Raw genomic sequence first — 19,271 nt, 5'->3', positions numbered from 1 at the left:
CTACACTGTTCCCATCAAACACTCCCAGAACAGGTACAGCACGGGGTTAGATACAGAGTAAAGCATCCTCTACACTGTCCCCATCAAACACTCCCAGGACAGGTACAGCACGGGTTAGATACAGAGTAAAGCTCCCTCTACACTGTCCCCATCAAACACTCCCAGCACAGGTACAGCATGGGTTAGATACAGATTAAAGCTCCCACTACACTGTCCCCATCAAACACTCCCAGGCCAGGTACAGCACGGGGTTAGTTACAGAGTAAAGCTCCCTTTACACTGTCCCCATCAAACACTCCCAGGACAGGTGCAGCACGGGGTTAGTTACAGAGTAAAGCTCCCTTTACACTGTCCCCATCAAACACTCCCAGGACAGGTACAGCACGAGGTTAGATACAGAGTAAAGCTCCCTCTACACTGTCCCCATCAAACACTCCCAGGGCACGTACAGCATGGGTTAGATACAGAGGGCGGGATTCTCCGACCCCCCACCAGGTCGGGGAATCGCCGGGGGCTGCCGTGAATCCCGCCCCCACCGTGACCCGAATTCTCCGCCACCAGAGATTCGGCGGGGGAGGGAATTGCGCCGAGCCGATCGGCGGGCCCACCCACGGCGATTCTCCAGCCCGCGATGGGCCGAAGTCACGCCGCTGTCAACCCTCTCCCACCGGCGTGGATTAAACCACCTACCTTACCAGCGGGAGCAGGCGGCGCGGGCGGGCACCGGGGTCCCCGGGGTGTGCCCCCACGGTGGCCTGACCCACGATCGGGGCCCACCGATCCGCGGGCGGGCCTGTGCTATGGGGGCACTCTTTTTCTTCCACCTTCGCCATGGTCTTCACCCGCTGGGTAGGGGAGAATCCCGCCCAGAGTCAAGCTCCTTCTACACTGTCCCCATCAAACACTCCCAGGACAGGTACAGCACGGGGTTAGATACAGAGTAAAGCTCCCTCGACACTGTCCCCATCAAACACGCCCAGGACAGGTACAGCACGGGGTTAGATACAGAGTAAAGCTCCCTCTACACTGTCCCCATCAAACACTCCCAGGGCAGGTACAGCACGGGGTTAGATACAGAGTAAAGCTCCTTCTACACTGTCCCCATCAAACACTCCCAGGACAGGTACAGCACGGGATTAGATACAGAGTAAAGCTCCCTCTACACTGTCCCCATCAAACTCTCCCAGGGCAGGTACAGCACGGGATTAGATACAGAGTAAAGCTCCTTCTACACTGTCCCCATCAAACACTCCCAGGACAGGTACAGCACGGGGTTAGATACAGAGTAAAGCTCCCACTACACTGTCCCCATCAAACACTCCCAGGGCAGGTACAGCACGGGGTTAGATACGGAGTAAAGCTCCTTCTACACTGTCTCCATCAAACACTCCCAGGATAGGTACAGCATGGGTTAGATACAGAGTAAAGCTCCCTCTACACTGTCTCCATCAAACACTCCCAGGACAGGTACAGCACGGGGTTAGATACAGAGTAAAGCTCCCTCTACACTGTTCCCATCAAACACTCCCAGGCCAGGTACAGCACGGGGTTAGATACAGAGTAAAGCTCCCTCTACACTGTCCCCATCAAACACTCCCAGGACAGGTACAGCACGGGGTTACATACAGGGTAAAGCTCCCTCTACACTGTCCCCATCAAACACTCCCAGGACAGGTACAGCACGGAGTTAGATACAGAGTAAAGCTCCCTCTATACTGTCCCCATCAAACACTCCCAGGACAGGTAGAGCATGGGTTAGATACAGAGTCAAGCTCCCTCTACACTGTCCCCATCAAACACTCCCAGCACAGGTACAGCATGGGTTAGATACAGAGTAATGCTCCCCTTACACTGTCCCCATCAAACACTCCCAGGACGGGTACAGCACGGGGTTAGATACAGAGTAAAGCTCCCTTTACACTGTCCCCATCAAACACTCCCAGGACAGGTGCAGCACGGGGTTAGATACAGAGTCAAGCTCCCTCTACACTGTCCCCATCAAACACTCCCAGCACAGGTACAGCATGGGTTAGATACAGATTAAAGCTCCCACTACACTGTCCCCATCAAACACTCCCAGGACAGGTACAGCACGGGGTTAGATACCGAGTAAAGCTCCCTCGACACTGTCCCCATCAAACACTCCCAGGACAGGTACAGCACGGGGTTAGATACAGAGTAAAGCTCCCTCTACACTGTCCCCATCAAACACTCCCAGGGCAGGTATAGCACGGGGTTAGATACAGAGTAAAGCTCCTTCTACACTGTCCCCATCAAACACTCCCAGGACAGGTACAGCACGGGGTTCGATACAGAGTAAAGCTCTCTCTACACTGTTCCCATCAAACACTCCCAGCACAGGTACAGCACGGGGTTAGATACAGAGTAAAGCTCCCTCTACACTGTCTCCATCAAACACTCCCAGGACAGGTACAGCACAGGGTTAGATACAGAGTAAAGCTCCCTCTGCACTGTCTCCATCAAACACTCCCAGGACAGGTACAGCACGGGGTTAGATACAGAGTAAAGCTCCCTCTACACTGTCCCCATCAAACACTCCCAGGACAGGTACAGCACAGGGTTAGATACAGAGTAAAGCTCCCTCTGCACTGTCTCCATCAAACACTCCCAGGACAGGTACAGCACGGGGTTACATACAGGGTAAAGCTCCTTCTATACTGCCATACTATACTGTCAAAACACCCAAAGCGAAGATACGGTACAGTTTACGTACAGAGCTCAATTCTCTCTATAGTGTCCCATCAAACACTCCCAGGGCACGTCTGATGAGCAATAGCAGATATTTGTTTCATATGGCAGTGGTTTGTGCTTTTGTGTTAACTCTGTGTTAATCATCGCCGAGTGTGGCCCAGGAGTCCAACATTGGCATCACAGCCTCTGCTGCACTTGCTGCAGCTGAAGACATTGAACCGAGAGGGTGCTGGACTCACTGGACTCTGCTTACTCGAAGCAGATTCAACACAGATTAGATACAGTAAAGCTTCCTCTGCACTATTCCATAAAATGCTGCCAGAGCATACACAGCAGTTTAGATAGAAAAGACCATTACACACCTATTTTAAAGGCTATCACCTCAGACACTTGGGGCTTCAGGTTTAACTCCTACCTCCTGTTGAATTGGTGCAAGTTGTATTTTTCAGACTTTTTTCAATTTTTTTAACCGTCTCAGCAAGATAGTCTGGAGAAAACTCTTCTGAATCGGTTACGGTGATGATTACATCATGATCAACAATGATGCTGCCATTCCTATGGAGCAAAAATAAGGCACTTTAAACCTACTGAAATTTCACTCCTGGCTCACAAACACTGAGCATTGGCTGGATAACTGTCCAAAAGCATCTCTTTTGCTGTATAATGGAGTGGAATGTTGGCTAAAATAAGGCTCTGGGTGTTCTTCGAGAATACCGTAAAACCATCACTGTCAAGAAAACTGCAACCTAAGCTTAATATTTTCTCCATCAGCTCAATTTCAGTGCTGCATGTGAACGTTAGCCTTGATTTGGAACCAAATTCGATGGTCTGAATTCTTGTAAGGAGAGAAAGGTTCCATACATTCATCAAAATAGCACCAGAGGGCCAATTCTGGAAGTCCCACCCCTGAACTTGGTACCCACCATATTTGCCACGGCGAGATGTACTTTCACCATCTACCTCTATAAGTGCAGCTGGCATTGAACAGAAACATTTTTGATTACTAGAATTTCCAAAACATGGCTCGTGCTATTTAAACATTTGAGAAATACATCCGAACTTGGTGGAGTTCTTTGAAGAGGTCAGGTACCGTCAGGTACCCCTTAGAGAGTGGTTAGGTACCCCGATGGCAGAGGTAAGGCATCTCTTTGCAAGGGCACAGGTGCCCTTTGGGACTGTTAAAAGTTGACATGAATATGTGTAAAATGTGGATAAGCTCTGTCAAGTTGCCGAGTCATCTAAATCCCCAAGTCTCTTAAAATGTTTGAAAGGAACCATTCAGCCTGCAGTTTAAAAAAAAGGGTGCTTGCTATTTTACTGTTTGTCGACAGAGGAACAAGTGCTATTTGGACTGCTTTCATAATCGATCATTGTCACATTGGGGGGTCTGCAAGTTTAGAATCTTATAGCTCCAAGTGACTCGAAAGACATTCACTATCTTTGACATGTAGCTATGAAACAAAATGTTTGTTTTTATAAGGGATTATGTGCTTGAAGGCATTTATCAATGAGAGTCTTTTTTAATCTAGTGAAGCCTGCAATAGAAACTTCGAACGGTATTTTATTTCATCTCACCAAGGCACCTGAAGTCTTCCCTTGGTGGATACTGTGTGAGTTGGCAAGTAGGGTGTAAGGAGGACAACAAGTGGTGGGTGGGGTCATGTGAAAGATGCATGATAACATTGACTCTTTTCTTTTCCTGATACTAGTAATGACAATGTGCAGCTTGTGATTAAGAGTTTTTTGAAGCACCCAGGGAGCTACAAACTGAAACAATGTTACCTTATGCTTGTAATCTTCACTCCTTTGTATCCATCTATGTCGTCGTAAATAATGTCCATCTTGAACAGAGAGAGAGAAAAAGAATCAGAGAATTGTGAATGTTCCTGTATTAAATGTACATTTAGTTTCAACAAATCAGAGTCAAGACAATGTTATGGCTGCTCAGAATTTGTCAGATGAATTAATATTTCTTCCCAACCCCCCAGAAAAACTTCCATCTATGTGGAGATTCTGGGAAATGCTCTCACCCCCAACACCTCATGCCCTCCTCATTGTGTCATGCTCAGTACTTCCATGAGGATCTTGGATATTATGGACTATAATATAATACTTTGTGAAACAAACCTTTTAAGATGGCTGTAATTTAACTTGTAACTGTGGGCATTTAAACTGTGGACACGAATGAATTATGTGGCCAGTGTTTAGTTAAACATCGTCCTGAATAAAGGCACTGTTCAGTCACCTGCAAAGTTTTAACTCTGTTTAAGGATGACTCAGGCTTTGAAGAATATGGGATCTCTCGATTGTTGGTCTCCAAATGCCATAGTCAACAATGGGGAATATGTGAGCTCAAGGCGGGACAGAGAAAGGAGTGAATGACCATTCGCAACTGCCAATGTAATGTGGTGGTCTGGACCCTAGAAGTGTTAATCCTGCTGTCATGTGACTAAAACTAGCTTTCAGGGATACCGTATAATACAAAATTTGTTCTGGGCCAAGGTTTAGAGAACACCAAAGTATATCATGGAGTTCACCTGACCCACAACTTTGAATAGATTTTGGTTATGGGGAGCACAAGGGCCCACTTTACAGGTGTGATGCAACAGAGAACTAAAAGTATTTTTAAACAAAATCAATGTTTATTCTATGAATCCAGTTAACATTTCATAAACCCACAGTAAATATTTTACCAACCACCAACATTGATAACCCCCCCCCCAAAAAAAAAGATACAGTACTCTGTAGGCAACCCTTAGTAACTTTCCTAACAGCATCCATAAGCCAAACCACTTTTTAACAAAGACAGTAGGTTTGAATTCTCTATAGATACAGGTATTACTTTGAAATCATCAAGTGATCTGGAGAGATTCTTTAGCATGCAGAGAGAGAGAGCCAATACACATCTGCTTGATTTGAATGCAGCTCTCCAACTGAAAACAAAACTAAAACACAGAGCCAAAAAGAGCTTCCAGCTTAAAACGAAAATAAACAGCAGGATCACATTCCAACTCCACCCACACAATGACATCACTGCAGCTATTTGATAAAACACACTTTTCTTAAAGGGACTCTCACATGACACTGAACAAAGCAAATCCACCAATAAATATCTGAAACACCAGAAACAGCTGAACCATCATAACGGAATGCTTTCCAATGTTGCCAAAGTATTGTATTTAATCCGGCTTAAATGTACACCCGAGAATTAATCTCCTGTTTTTTGTATCCAAGAGATTTTGTTTCTAAAAGACCTTCTCTCCAACTAAATTATCAACTTAACTAAGAATACATCAGGTCTGGATTGACATAGATACCGAGTAATAAATTACATTCTTATAATTATGGCTTTAATATCTTTAAGTATATGATACTGTGGGTGAGGTGGATTATTCTGATTTTACGCTTTAAGCATCTAGGGCAAGTGTATGATAATAAATAACCTTCTTTATTTTTAAAACTCAAAAAGCCAGCTGCTGGAATTTATTTTACATTGGGGAAAATCACTGTGAGGGTAAGGAAATACAGTCGCGTGACATAAAAAAACATTTTGATTGGAGGGGACTACATCAATTCTGTTCATAACAATAGTGTGCTGAATTTCTGGGGGAACCACTGTGAGAATCTCCCGTCCATGCCCATTTTCACCCAGCTACACTGATGATAGGTGACACTTGGGACAGGAATAATGCCAATGAAATGGAGGGTGACATACATTCAGGGCAGCACGGTAGCCTTGTGGATAGCACAATTGCTTCACAGCTCCAGGGTCCCAGGTTCGATTCTGGCTTGGGTCACTGTCTGTGCGGAGTCTGCACATCCTCCCCGTGTATGCGTGGGTTTCCTCCGGGTGCTCCGGTTTCCTCCCACAGTCCAAAGATGTGCGGGTTAGGTGGATTGACCATGATAAATTGCCCTTAGTGTCCAAAATTGCCCTTAGTGTTGGGTGAGGTTACTGGGTTGTGGGGATGGGGTGGCGGTATTGACCTTGGGTAGGGGGCTCTTTCCAAGAGCCGGTGCAGACTCGATGGGCTGAATGGCCTCCTTCTGCACTGTAAATTCTATGATAAAAATTCTATGAAATAGGTGAAAGCGATAGCAGTTTATCTTGGTTGTGAGTACTTTTGAGTCCATAATACATTTGACCATTTCAATCAATCATAGTGCAGAAAGCACTCCCCTGCACATCCCTGGACACTATGAGGCCATTTATCATGGCCAGTCCATCTAGCCTGCACATCTTTGGACTGTGGGAGGAAACCGGAGCACCCGGAGGAAACCCACGCCGACACGGGGAGAACGTGCAAACTCCACACCGACAGTCATCCAAGGCTGGAATTGAACCCAGGTCCCTAGTGCTGTGAGGTAGCAGTGCGAACCACTGTGCCACCATGAATGAGTTAGTTTAGAAGAACACCTTGAATTTGGTCTGATTCACTTAACTTTTATTAACTACTTTTTTTCCACAAAATAATTATGTACGGGAATGGGCTGTTTGTTTTCTCCATAGATATTCGGAAGACCACCTGAGAGATTTCAGTGCAGGTTAAGATCAATGATATTAACGTAAATAGAACTGCTTTGGTGAAGAGATGGATTGAGTCTAAAAATGTATGTCTATTTCTTTTCATGAAGAAATATTTGAAGCGAGGCACGAAATGAATAATATTAGAATATGATAAATGCAAATTAGTAATAACAGGAAAATGAATGACAGGTTTAGATAGGTTAGTGGATAGGTGGATAGTTGGCAACTAACATTCAATGTAGCGAAACATGAATTGGCATATCTTGTTGAAAGAGAAAAGTCAGGGGTGGGACTTTACAGTCCGGCCGAAGGCGGACACCCTCAGTGGGACTCGTGAACCATGCAAAGCACCGTAGACATTGACGGGATTGGAACACCCCACCAACGGCCAATGTCGAGCTGCCTGCGCCGCTAGGAAATATGCAATGAGGAGGGCGTCACAAAATTCAGCTCAACGGACTGGGAGAATTACGGCAGAAAAAGCTTTGAAAAAGTCAAATGCGGTTGTATAGGGGCAATGCATGTGAAAGCAAGGAAGTAATGTTGAATTGATACAAGATCACAGCTGGAGTTCTGGGGACCAACCTGTTGTTCAAAGTCAAGTGAAAACGTTTTGAATGTATCAGATGTGTTGTCCTTTAGGTTGTCCGAATACTTTTGACTTGTTATTCGGACAGAAACATTGACAGTGGCTTCAACATTTTCTGTAAAACATCACAATACAGTGTCATTAATCAGGCAAAATCTTACCTGAGATGGATGCTCAGGAGAATTATTTTACAGTTCCTCATGTGCAAGCACCAAACTCTATTTCTGATTCAGCAATAAAAGCTGCTGAGAAAGGTCCCCGCAACTTTAGTTTCTGGATATGTGGTCTGGAGTGTGCATTCTCTCCCTCAAAGTACACGTCCCCCCACTTAGCTAAGCCCAAAGAGCCTCAGACCCAAGCTGGCAAGAAGGGAACAAGAAGAGATGGAGTGTAAAGAGACCTTTGTAAAAGTTCTGAAGAAAGTTAGAGCTGTACAAAGAAACAAGAAATATGGAAGAGTGATTCACCCTGTTAATTTCATTAATCGAAGTAAGACTGAGACGAGATTAAGGATTTAAATGATGTGATTAGATCAGAGAAACTGAGATTAATCTCTTTCAATCAGAGAAGGTTATGGGAAGATCAAATAGAGGTGAACAAAATTTTGAAGTTTTGATGGTGAAGATAGAAAAAAAACTGAGAGAAAGGCAGACCCAGTGACGAGAGATTTAAGAGAAAATTCTAGGGAGCGATAAGAATTTTTTAATGTGGAGAGTTGCTGTAATCAGGATTGTACTTTTTAAGGATAGATATGGGGGATTGCTGTGTCACGACAAGTTCATTTTTAAAAATGTATTCTTTCACGGGATGTAGGCAACGTTGGCTAGGCGAGGATTTATTGTACATCCCTAATTGCTCATGAGAAGGTGGTGATTATCTATCCTGAACTGCAGTCCCATGTGGTGTAGGTGCACCCACATTACTGTCGGAGAGGGAGTTCTAGGATTTTGACCCAGCGACAGTGAAGGAACATCAGTACAGTTCAATGGCAGGATGATGTGAAGCTTGGAGGAGAACTTCCAGGTGGTTCTCACAGGCGTATGCTGCACTTGTTTTTCTACAGGTAGATGTTGTGGGTTTAGAAAGTTCAGTCAAAGGAACTTTGATGAGCTGCTGCTGAACATTTTGCAGACAGTAAACACTGCTGCCACTGTGGAGGGAGTGAATGTTTAAGGTTAATGGATGTGCTGCCGACCAGGCGGGCTGCTTTGTTCTGAGCCATTGCCAACCACACACTCCAGTTTTAAATGTGCAGAGGCTCATTGGTGTCCTCAGCTTTCATTTATGCCTCCAACAGCTGGCAATGCACACCAGCAGGCACAGCCTGGCACCTCACCTCAGAAATAAGTGAGGGTATTATCAGCCTTGCCTGGTGTAGTCATCGGTAGTCTCAGTGCACAAACTCTCGAATGATGGAAAAGCTGTGTGATTCTAGTAGGACAGGTGGACACTAGCTAGCGATGTGACAACCCAGGCTACTCTCCTTATGAAGTGGGCTTGTGGCCAGTCTGGTCAGAAAAGATTGGGTCTCCTTGTCAAGTGTCATCTTATAGTTAGCGTGAAACATAGTCACAATAATACTGCTAACAGTGGAAGCAACTGGCACAAGCTTACACCCAACCATCAGAAAAAGTGCCTGAAGAAGATTTAAGATGTGGGCAACTTGAGTGGAAACCAGAGCAAGTTGTGTTTCAGCTAATCAAATCCTTATCTAGACCCTGTCTAGAATCTGTGATCAGTCCTGGGTAGTGAACTCAGGAAGAATATATTTATCTGGGTTTGGGATACAGTGCAGATTGATCAGAATGATACTGGAGTTTCACAGCTTCAATGATGAGGTTAGGCTTTGAGGGGACACAGTGGTGCAGTAGTATTATTGCTGGGCTAGTAATCCAGGCACCCAATGTCATGCTCTGTGGACTCGGGTTCGAATCCCACCATGGCAAATGGTGAAATTTGAATTTGTTTTAAAAATCTGGAATTAAAAGCGTAGAAATTGACCATGAAACCATTGTCGATTGTCGTGAAGACCTATCTGCTTTACTAATGTCCTTTCTGGTCTACGTGCCACTCCAGGGGCATGATTCTCCGACCCCCCCACTGGGCCGGAGAATCGCCAGGGGCTGGCGTGAATCCCGCCCCCGCCGTGTCCCGAATTCTCCGCCACCAGAGATTCGGCGGGGGCGGGAATCGCGCCACGCCGGTCGGCGGGAATCGCGCCAGTCGGCGGGCCCACCCCCGGCGATTCTCCGGCTCGCGATGGGCCGAAGTCCCGCCGCTGTCAACCCTCGCCCGCCGGCGTGGATTAAACCTCCTTTTGAACGGCGGGACAAGGCAGCGTGGGCAGGCTCCAGGGTCCTGGGGAGGGGTGCGGGGCAATCTGGCCCCGGGGGATGCCCCCACGGTGGCCTGGCCTGCAATCGGGGCCCACCAATCTGCGGGCGGGCCTGTGCCGTGGGGGCACTCTTTTTCATCCGCCTTTGCCATGGTCTTCACTATGGCGGAGGCAGAAGAGACACCCTCCCCTGCGCATGCGCGGGGATGCCGTAAGCGGCTGCTGACGCTCCCAAGCATGCGTCGCCCGGCGAAGACCTTTCGCCGTCGGCTGGGGTGGCTCCAAAGGCCTTTCCCGCCAGCCGGCGGAGCGGAAACCACTCCGGCGCGGGCCTAGCCCCTCAAGGTGAGGGCTTGGCCCCTAAAGGTGTGGAGAATTCCGCACCTATGGGGCGGCCCGTCGCCAGAATGGTCCCTGTCACTCCATTACGCCGGAACCCCCCGCCCCGCCGGGTAGAGGAGAATCCCGCCCCAGATCTATAGCACTATGGTTTACTCTTAAATGCCCTCTGGGATGGGGGCAATCAATGCTGACCTAGCCAGTGTGATAAACGGTTACTGCCTTATCATCATGTAAGGTGATGTCCCCTTTAAGACCGGGCTTGGAACCCTGGGGACTCCGCCTCTGGCTCCGCCCATCTGGGAGCCATACATAAAGGGCTGCCTCATGGCCTGTGTAGCAGTCAGCTCTCGTCTCTAGCTGTAACATAGTTATTAGCCTAATAAAGCCTTCTTTACAGTTTAATCTCGAAGCGTCATTATTGAGGGTACCTCAGCCAGTGACACCCATAGCCATGGACAAATTTTTAAAAAACTTCCTTTGTATCCCTTGGAAGAGGTGGACTTACAGTGAAGCACACAGCGCTATAGCCTGGGGCCCAGGCCATTTGGGAGGGGCTACTGAGAGGTGACTGTTGTGTGTGTGGTAGTCACCACTGATGTATATATTGTATATAGAGAATGTCGGTGTAGGTGCTTTACGGTAAGGCCCCTGTACTACAGGTACGGGGGTAGTTCCCTGCCAGCTGGCTCCGCCCAGTAGGCGGAGTATAAATATGTGTGCTCCTCGTACAGCAGCCATTTCGCCAGCTGCTGTAGGAGGCCACACATCTTAGTGTAATAAAGCCTTGATTGCATCCAACTCTCGCCTTTGTGTAATTGATTGTGCATCAGTGTGGGAGCACAAATTAGATGCTGGGAGCTCTGAATTTGCGAATAGGCTCATTCGGATTTTTTGAGCCTATGAACAGGCAATACAGAACAACATTGGGTTTTGATTGATGGACTCCCCTTTAGAGCAAGAAAGCAGTTTACCAGATGTTGAGAGTTGGTGGAGACTGAGAGCAGTTCAGACGAATCTCCTGAATTGGTGTGAAGTTTCTGAACTTTCATTGAGTGAACAGCAGCCAGATTTCTGACATTTGGCCCAGCAGCGTAAGGCAAAAGTGAGGTAGCCGACGGGTGCTGTGAGCCTGTGAAGCCGTCAGCAAGGCGAGAAGGAGGCGCTGGCCGATTGCTATCAGGGGGAGCAACGGGGTGATGCTCGATCTCCAGTCCAGGGCTGAGGGCAGCAGGCGGAAACCAACCAACCAAACAAAGATCAGAGGCCAGGCCAGATAAAGCCAGAACCAGAGGAAGCAGCTGAAGGGGTGATTCAACCCCCTTAGGCCAAGGCTGACGACGGCCTGTTCTGTTTGAAGATTCATATTCATTGAATCAAGACAGACAGTCAAAATGAAGAGACACTGTTTGTAGGACATGGGAGCAGAATTAAGTCATTCGGCCCATCGAGTCTGCTCCGCCATTCAATCATGGCTGATATTGTCTCATCCCCATTCTCCTGCCTTCTCCCTATAACCCCTGATCCCCTCATTAATCAAGAACCTATCTATCTCTGTCTTAAAGACACTCAGTGCATTGGCCTCCACAGCCTCCTGCGGCAAAGAGTTCCACAGATTCCCCACCCTCTGGCTGGAGAAATTCCTCCTCATCTCAGTTTTGAAGAATCAAGCCTTTAGTCTGAGATTGTGTCCTCTGGTTCTAGTTTCTCGTACAAGTGGAAAGTATCCTGTAAGTTTCAATAAGATCCCCCCTCATCCTTCTAAACTCCAACGACTACAGACCCAGAATCCTCAACCGTTCCTCATAATAATAATAATCTTTATTAGTGTCACAAGTAGGCTTACATTAACACTGCAATGAAGTTACTGTGAAAATCCTGTAGTCGCCACACTCCAGCACCTGTTTGGGTACACAGAGGGAGAATTCAGAATGCCCAATTCACCTAACAAGCACGTCTTCCGGGACTTGTGGGAGGAAACCGGAGCACCCGGAGGAAACCCACGCAGACTTGGGAAGAATCCGCACAGACAGTGACCCAAGCCAGGAATCGAATATGACAAGCTCTTCGTTCCAAGGATCATTCTTGTGAACCTCCTCTGGACTCTTTCCAAGGCCAGCACATTCTTCCTTAGATAAGGGGGCAAAACTGCCCACAATGCTCCAAATGGGGTCTGACCAGAGACTTATACAGCCTCAAAAGTACATCCCTGGTCTTGTATTCTAGCCCTCTCGACATGAATGCTAACATTGCATTTGCCTTCCTAACTGCCGACTGAACCTGCCCATTAACCTGAAGAGAATTGTGAACAAGGACTCCCAGGCGCTTCTGATTTCCTAAGCATTTCCCCATTTGGAAAATAGTCTATGCCTCCATTCCTCCTTCCAAAGTGTACAACCTCACACTTTCCACATTGTATTCCATCTGCCACTTCATTGCCCACTCTCCTAGCCTGTCCAAGTCCTTCTGCAGCCCGCCTGCTTCCTCAATACTACCTGTCCCTCTGCATATCTTTGTATCATCTGCAAACTTAGCAACAGTGCTTTCAGTGCCTTCTTCCAGATCATTAATGTATATTGTGAAAAGTTGTGGGCCCAGCACAGACCCCTGAGGCACACCACTAGTCACCGGCTGCCATCCTGAAAAAGACCCCTTTATCCCCACTCTCTGCCTTCTGCCAGTCACCAATCCTCTATCCATGCCAGGATCTTACCCTGAACACTATGTGCTTATTTAACAGCCTCCTGTACGGCACTTGGAAATCTAAATGGATCATGTCCACTGGTTCTCGATTGTCTAACTTCCTTGTTACCTCCTCAAAGAGCTCTAATAGATTTATCAGACATGACCTCCCTTGACGAAGCCGTGCTGACTCAGTCCTACTTTATCATGCACTTCCAAGTACTCCACGATCTCATCTTTAATAACAGACTCTAAAATCTTACCAATGACCAAAGTCAGGCTAACCAGCCTATAATTTCCTGCCTTCTGCCTCCCTCTCTTCTTAAACAGCGGTGTTAGATTAGCCACCTTCCAGTCCTTTGGGACCCTTCCTGCCTCCAGTGATTCCTGAAAGATCACCACCAATGCCTCCACAATCTCCTCAGCTATCTCTTTTAGAACCCTGGAATATAGTCCATCTGGTCCAGGTTATTTAACCACCTTCAGACCTTTCAATTGCCCCAGAACCTTCTCTTTAGTAATAGTCACTGCACTCACCTCTGCCCCGTGATTCTCCTGGAGCTCTGGCATCCCACTGGTGTCTTCCACGTGAAGACTGATGCAAAATGTATCAGTTCCTCTGCCATTTCTTTATTTCTTATTACTACTTCTCCAGCCTCATTTTCCAGTGGTCCAATGTCTATTCTTGCCTCTCTCCTACCTTTTATGTAGTAAAAGAAATTCCTGCTATCTTCTTTTATATTGCTAGCTAGCTTACACTCACAATTCATCTTCTTCCACCCCCACCCCCACCCCACCCCTTACTGCTTTTTTAGTTGTCCTCTGCTCACTTTTAAAGGCTTCCCAATCATCTAGCTTCCCACTAATCCTCACAACTTTGTATGCTTTTTCTTTTACTTTTATGCTGTCCTTGACTTCCGTCATCAGCCATGGATGCCCCATCCTCCGCCTTGCATGTTTCCTTCTCCTTGGTATGAATTTCTGTTGTGCCTCCTGAATAACCACCAAAAACTCCTGCCATTGCTGTTCCACTGTACTGCTAGGCTCCCCTTCCAGTCAACTCTGGCCAGCTCGTCCCTCATGTCTTTGTAGTTACCTTTATTCAATTGTAATCACTTTACATCTGATTGCAGCTTCTCCCTCTCAAACTGAAGGGTAAATTCTATCATATTGTGGTCACTGCTCCCTAAGGGTTCCTTCACCTTAAGTTCCCTAATCATGTCTGCCTCATTACACATCACTAAATCCAGAATTGCTTGTTCCCTACTAGGCTCTGTCACAAGCTGCTCCCAAAAAACCATCTCTTAGACATTCCACCAATTCCTTTTCTTGGGGTCCACTACCAACATAATTTTCCCAGTCCACCTGCCTATTGAAGTCCCCCATGATTATTGTAATATTGCCTTTCTTATATGCCTTTTCTATCTCCTGATTTATTTTCTGCACATCCTGACTACTACTAGGGGGTATGTAGCTAACTCCCATCAGGGCCAACTCTACCAACTGATTCTATGCCTATGAATCTGGCCGCCAAAAACACAGAAAGTTGAAGGCGAGGCAAGAGGATAAAGTGAGGCAAAAACTTTGAAGTGGAGCAGTGCCCAAACTGCAACAACAACATCCACCAAACTTTTGGTGACTTGTCTGATGATGGCATCCTGCCAATTTCCGGAGACAATACATCACCTGAAAACCTTGAACAAGAAGAAGTGGACTTTGAAATGGGAATGGAGCTACAAGGAATTGCTCAAGCTCATTGTTCTGCATCTGAAGTGAGGGAAGAAGAAAACTATCCTGAAGACATTGCCTTAAAGCCAAAATCTGCTCCACTGGGTATGATTGAACATTTTGTTATAAATAGACCAGAAAAACATAAGTAACATGGAAAATCTGAGAAGAGAGTTTGAGGTTCGAGGCTGAAAGCAGGTTATAAGTCTTCATGAGTCCCAGTTTCTGAGGGCAAAGAAAAATGGCATGATTGAAAGGAGAAATTGGTTGATTTTTTTCAGAAACCTCTAAGGCAATCTACTGTTATATTTGTAAATGATTCCCTGACCCTAGTAAAGGGAAACAATCATTTGTCAATGAGTGCTCCAATTGGAGAAATGTTGGAAGAGATATTGTTGGTCATGCAACTTCCAAAAGTCATATTCATAGAATTTACAGTGCAGGAGGAGGCCATTCAGCCCATCGAGTCTGCACCAGCTCTTGGAAAGAGCACCCTACCCAAGGTCAACACCTCCACCCTATCCCCATAACCCAGTAACCCCACCCAACACTAAGGGCAATTTTGGACACTAAGGGCAAATTATCATGGCCAATCCACCTAACCGGCACATCTTTGGACTGTGGGAGGAAACCGGAGAACCCGGAGGAAACCCACGCAGACACGGGGAGGATGTGCAGACTCCGCACAGACAGTGACCCAAGCCGGAATCGAACCTGGGACCCTGGAGCTGTGAAGCAATTGTGCTATCCACAATGCTACCATGCGTCCGTTCAAAATGTAAATTGTCTATAAGCATTATCGGCCCTTGCAAAGGAGTGTTCCGATTGGAGGAAAGAGCTGAGATGTGTTGTTGGCACAGTCAAACTTCTGTCTTCCTTGGGATGCTCTTTTGGAGGGTTGGTGCAGACACGATGGGCTGAATGGCCTCCTTCTGCACTGTAGAAATTCTACGGTTCTAATTGCTAGCCTTAGTTAGAAGATTTGTCATGGAGGTTCAAAATGACTATACCTCAGTGGAAGGAGAAGCACTAGCACTAAAAAGAATACAGGTCCCTCTGATGATGAGAAGTGTACAAGACACAGGAAGTTATTTGTTGATGAAACTAGAGACAATGAAGTCTCTTTAGAAGGGAAAGAGAAAGATCATTGATGAGACTCAATGTGATTTGTAACACAATAATGGTGCAAATGCAGAGTAGACATGAATTATTGAAGAAGACTGTTGAATTATTTTGCGAGCTTTCTGACAGTAAGAAATTAATTGAATTCTCCAGGGAGGACATACGACGCAAATCTTTTTGAAGACGAAGTGAAACAATTCATTCATTTCATTGATAATTATGAGCTCTGTGCTTCAAAATCGCCAGCTGATTTATACAGACTTGGCCGTGATGTTTTGCAGGCAACTTTTCAAAATGTGGAAGCCATTCTGAAAATATTTTTAGCAATGCCGGTCACAAATCCCTCCTCTGCATTGAAAAGAGTTAAACATTATCTGTGAAGTACAATGAGTCTGGAACATTTGACAAATTCAGAAATACTGAAAATTGAAAATGCATCCTGACAATCACCTACAATGATAAGAAGTCTTACAACACCAGGTTAAAGTCCAACAGGTTTGTTTCAAACACTAGCTTTCGGAGCACTCAGGTGAGGAAGGAGCAGTGCTCCGAAAGCTAGTGATTTGAAACTAACCTGTTGGACTTTAACCTGGTGTTGTAAGACTTCTTACTGTGCTCACCCCAGTCCAACGCCGGCATCTCCACATCAAACCTACAATGATGTTGTTGATGGGTTTGTGAGGGAAAAGTGCATAAGAAAAGCTATCTAAGTTGCCATGGAATGCAAACAACTAATGAAGCAAGAAAATTTTTGTAAGGGCCACGAAGAATCCAGCACGAGTTTTAAGGATACAAAGTAATAACATTTATTTACTATAACATAAATACATAACAGTAGCAGTAACTTCCCTTGCTACATACTCCTTCCTGCTGGTTCCTGAACTGGCCAGCTTTATTTATACTAGGAGTTTACTAGTGGTTTCTCCGCCCCCCCCTCATTGGGGAAACTCATACACCCACAGGATTGTGGGATAGTCATTAGTCCCCAGCCAATGGTAAGTAGGCAGGTTATAACAAAAATCTAAAAAGTTTGTCCCTCTACCATGTTCTCCAGTCTAAATTCTCTTCTTCAAGAGAGAAAATGTGCTGGTCTGATATAATGGCTGGTGGTCACATGCAGACTGTTATAACTGGTGAATACCCTCCATCCCCCATCACTCTCTACTTGCCTTCAGAAAGTCTCTTCTCTTCTGGGCAAAGAACAGAATCCTGCCAGACAGCTGCCAGCAAAGCCACTGGAATTAGACTTGGATTGGGCACTCCACTTCATAGAACAGAGAACATACAGTGCAGAAGGAGGCCATTCAGCCCATCGAGTCTGCACCGACCTACTTAAGCCCTCACTTCCACCCTATCCCCGTAACCCAATAACCCCTCCTACCCTTTTTGGACATTAAGGGCAATTTAGCATGGCCAATCCACCTAACCTGCACGCCTTTGGACTGTGGGAGGAAACCGGAGCACCCGGAGGAAACCCACGCGGATACGGGGAGAATGTGCAGACTCCGCACAGACAGCGACCCAGCGGGGAATCGAACCTGGGACCCTAGCGCTGTGAAGCCACAGTGCTATCCACTGTGATACCGTGTTGCCCTCATTGGAGTATTTGCTCCTGCATTGGACTTTTTCTGGCTCATTCTGTCCTGGTCTGTGTTATGCTGTAGTAATATCATCGGCTGATTTCTCCATCCTGTTGCTTATCAGCCAGCTCATGTTTGCTCGCCTCAAGGCACACAGATCGCAATATTGACCCTCTCTATTGTAATGCTGACAGCTGGTAAGCTTGGATTTCAATTTATCAATTACAATATAGGCTTGTTGTCGTCATAAGTTAAAAAGCACTTCAGCAGTTAAGATATGATTTTGGGTGTCTGTGCCTTGTATATGGTGCATTTAAAGTTATCAATTACAGTTCAGGCTTGTTGTCATAAATTAAAGAGCATTGGCACCATGTGGATGGGGGGCTTGGTATAATTGGGGGTGGAGGTTGACATCATTGGGGGATGCCCACCATGTCACCAGGGGGCAGGGCATGAAGTAGAGGCCCCGCAAAGAGATAGAGCACAGGCCTCCCAAAACTGAGTCCTCCTCTGTCCTTTGGAGTAAACCAAATTGAGGGGTGATTTAATCAAGGTGTTCGTAATGTCAAAAAGATGTAAAAGGATAAATACCTATCTCCTCTGGTGGACAACCCTGAATGGTGCATCTTCTTAAAATTCATAAGAAAAATCAGGAAGCAGTTTTTCAGTCGAGGACATTGGAAATCTGGAATTTTCTTGCTGGTGGCGGGTTGGTGGGCATTGTGAAAACTGATACAGGCAGCTTTTTATCAGCTAAAGGTATCGAGGGAGATGGAGTAAACTCACAAAACAATAGCGTCAAAAAGTAAAATTAGTCTCAAAGTAAACTCACCAACTTCGATGGTATCTGTTACAAATTCACATAAGGGCCCGTTGTAGTTTTCCCGGCACTCACATTTCTCTCCATTCCAGCTCCCTCCGTTCTTACATGGATTTGCTGCTTTATCAAGAGATAATAACAGTATTTCAAATAATACAAGGGCTATTGAAAAGGTTCACGGAACAAGAACATTCAATGTTTTGTATTTTCCTATTTTTGTCTCCCACTACTGTAGGAATATATTTGCATTGGGGTCTGGCTCAATGGTCACTCTATTCATTCTGTACCAACTAACCATTCTTCACAAGTGAACTTGACATTAGCTTGAACTGGCTTTCTGGCACTGGATAGTGTCAGAAAATATGGACAAACTGAATGAGCTGGATATTTGGAGGACATGTTGTGTGTGTTCCTCTTGTGGAACGAAAGATACCAGACCACAGGGAGTCTGGAAGATGCTCAAATGTTTTTTAAAACGCAGCAAAACCAGCTTCTACAATTAATACTGAGGAAGCTAAAAATAAATCTGACCAACCGCCCAATCTTCTGTTGCCATTCCATTTTATTCTGAAGCATGCAACTCCATTCAAGGGTTAATTAAATGTCTCGATCAGCCACTAGAGGGAGCTAGAGTCACAAGTACATAAAACATTGATGCTAAGCCTTGAGGGGCAGAGAAGTGAAGGAGTTAGCTAGAGTACAGACATAGAACATAGAACATAGAAAATACAGCACAGAACAGGCCCTTTGGCCCACAATGTTGTGCCGAACCTTTGTCCTAGATTAATCATAGATTATCATTGAATTTACAGTGCAGACGGAGGCCATTCGGCCCT

The 19,271-nt window shown here is 45.9% G+C and overlaps 2 protein-coding genes across 5 annotated transcripts in view; both read right to left on the bottom strand.

The window, feature by feature from the left end:
* The window catches only part of LOC140404658 (mucin-3A-like), a 192,943-nt gene that overhangs the window by 152,569 nt on the left and 21,103 nt on the right, over window positions 1-19,271 (bottom strand). For 2 of the 4 annotated variants that reach the window (XM_072493282.1, XM_072493281.1), the window contains exons 2-5: window positions 18,448-18,555; window positions 7,826-7,944; window positions 4,495-4,553; window positions 3,128-3,267 (exon numbers count right to left, since the gene is read on the bottom strand). In XM_072493282.1, the coding sequence (XP_072349383.1) occupies window positions 3,128-3,267; window positions 4,495-4,553 (199 nt within the window). In that variant the 5' untranslated portion in view covers window positions 7,826-7,944; window positions 18,448-18,555. Of the gene's footprint in view, window positions 1-3,127; window positions 3,268-4,494; window positions 4,554-7,825; window positions 7,945-7,990; window positions 8,091-18,447; window positions 18,556-19,271 lie in introns of those variants that run through there. The other 2 variants (XM_072493284.1, XM_072493285.1) reach the window with 2 other exon arrangements.
* Window positions 5,787-19,271, bottom strand: part of LOC140404565 (uncharacterized) — a 53,946-nt gene continuing 40,461 nt past the window's right edge. Inside the window, exons 4-6 of the mRNA XM_072493166.1 lie at window positions 18,448-18,555; window positions 7,826-7,944; window positions 5,787-5,825 (exon numbers count right to left, since the gene is read on the bottom strand). Of these exons, the coding sequence (XP_072349267.1) occupies window positions 5,787-5,825; window positions 7,826-7,944; window positions 18,448-18,555 (266 nt within the window). The remainder of the gene's footprint in view (window positions 5,826-7,825; window positions 7,945-18,447; window positions 18,556-19,271) is intronic.

Source organism: Scyliorhinus torazame, chromosome 31 (genome assembly GCF_047496885.1).
Source record: "Scyliorhinus torazame isolate Kashiwa2021f chromosome 31, sScyTor2.1, whole genome shotgun sequence".
In the NCBI taxonomy this organism is placed as follows: domain Eukaryota; kingdom Metazoa; phylum Chordata; class Chondrichthyes; order Carcharhiniformes; family Scyliorhinidae; genus Scyliorhinus; species Scyliorhinus torazame.
The sequence above is the reverse complement of the archived record's forward strand: the minus strand, read 5'-3'. Positions and strand labels throughout refer to the sequence as shown.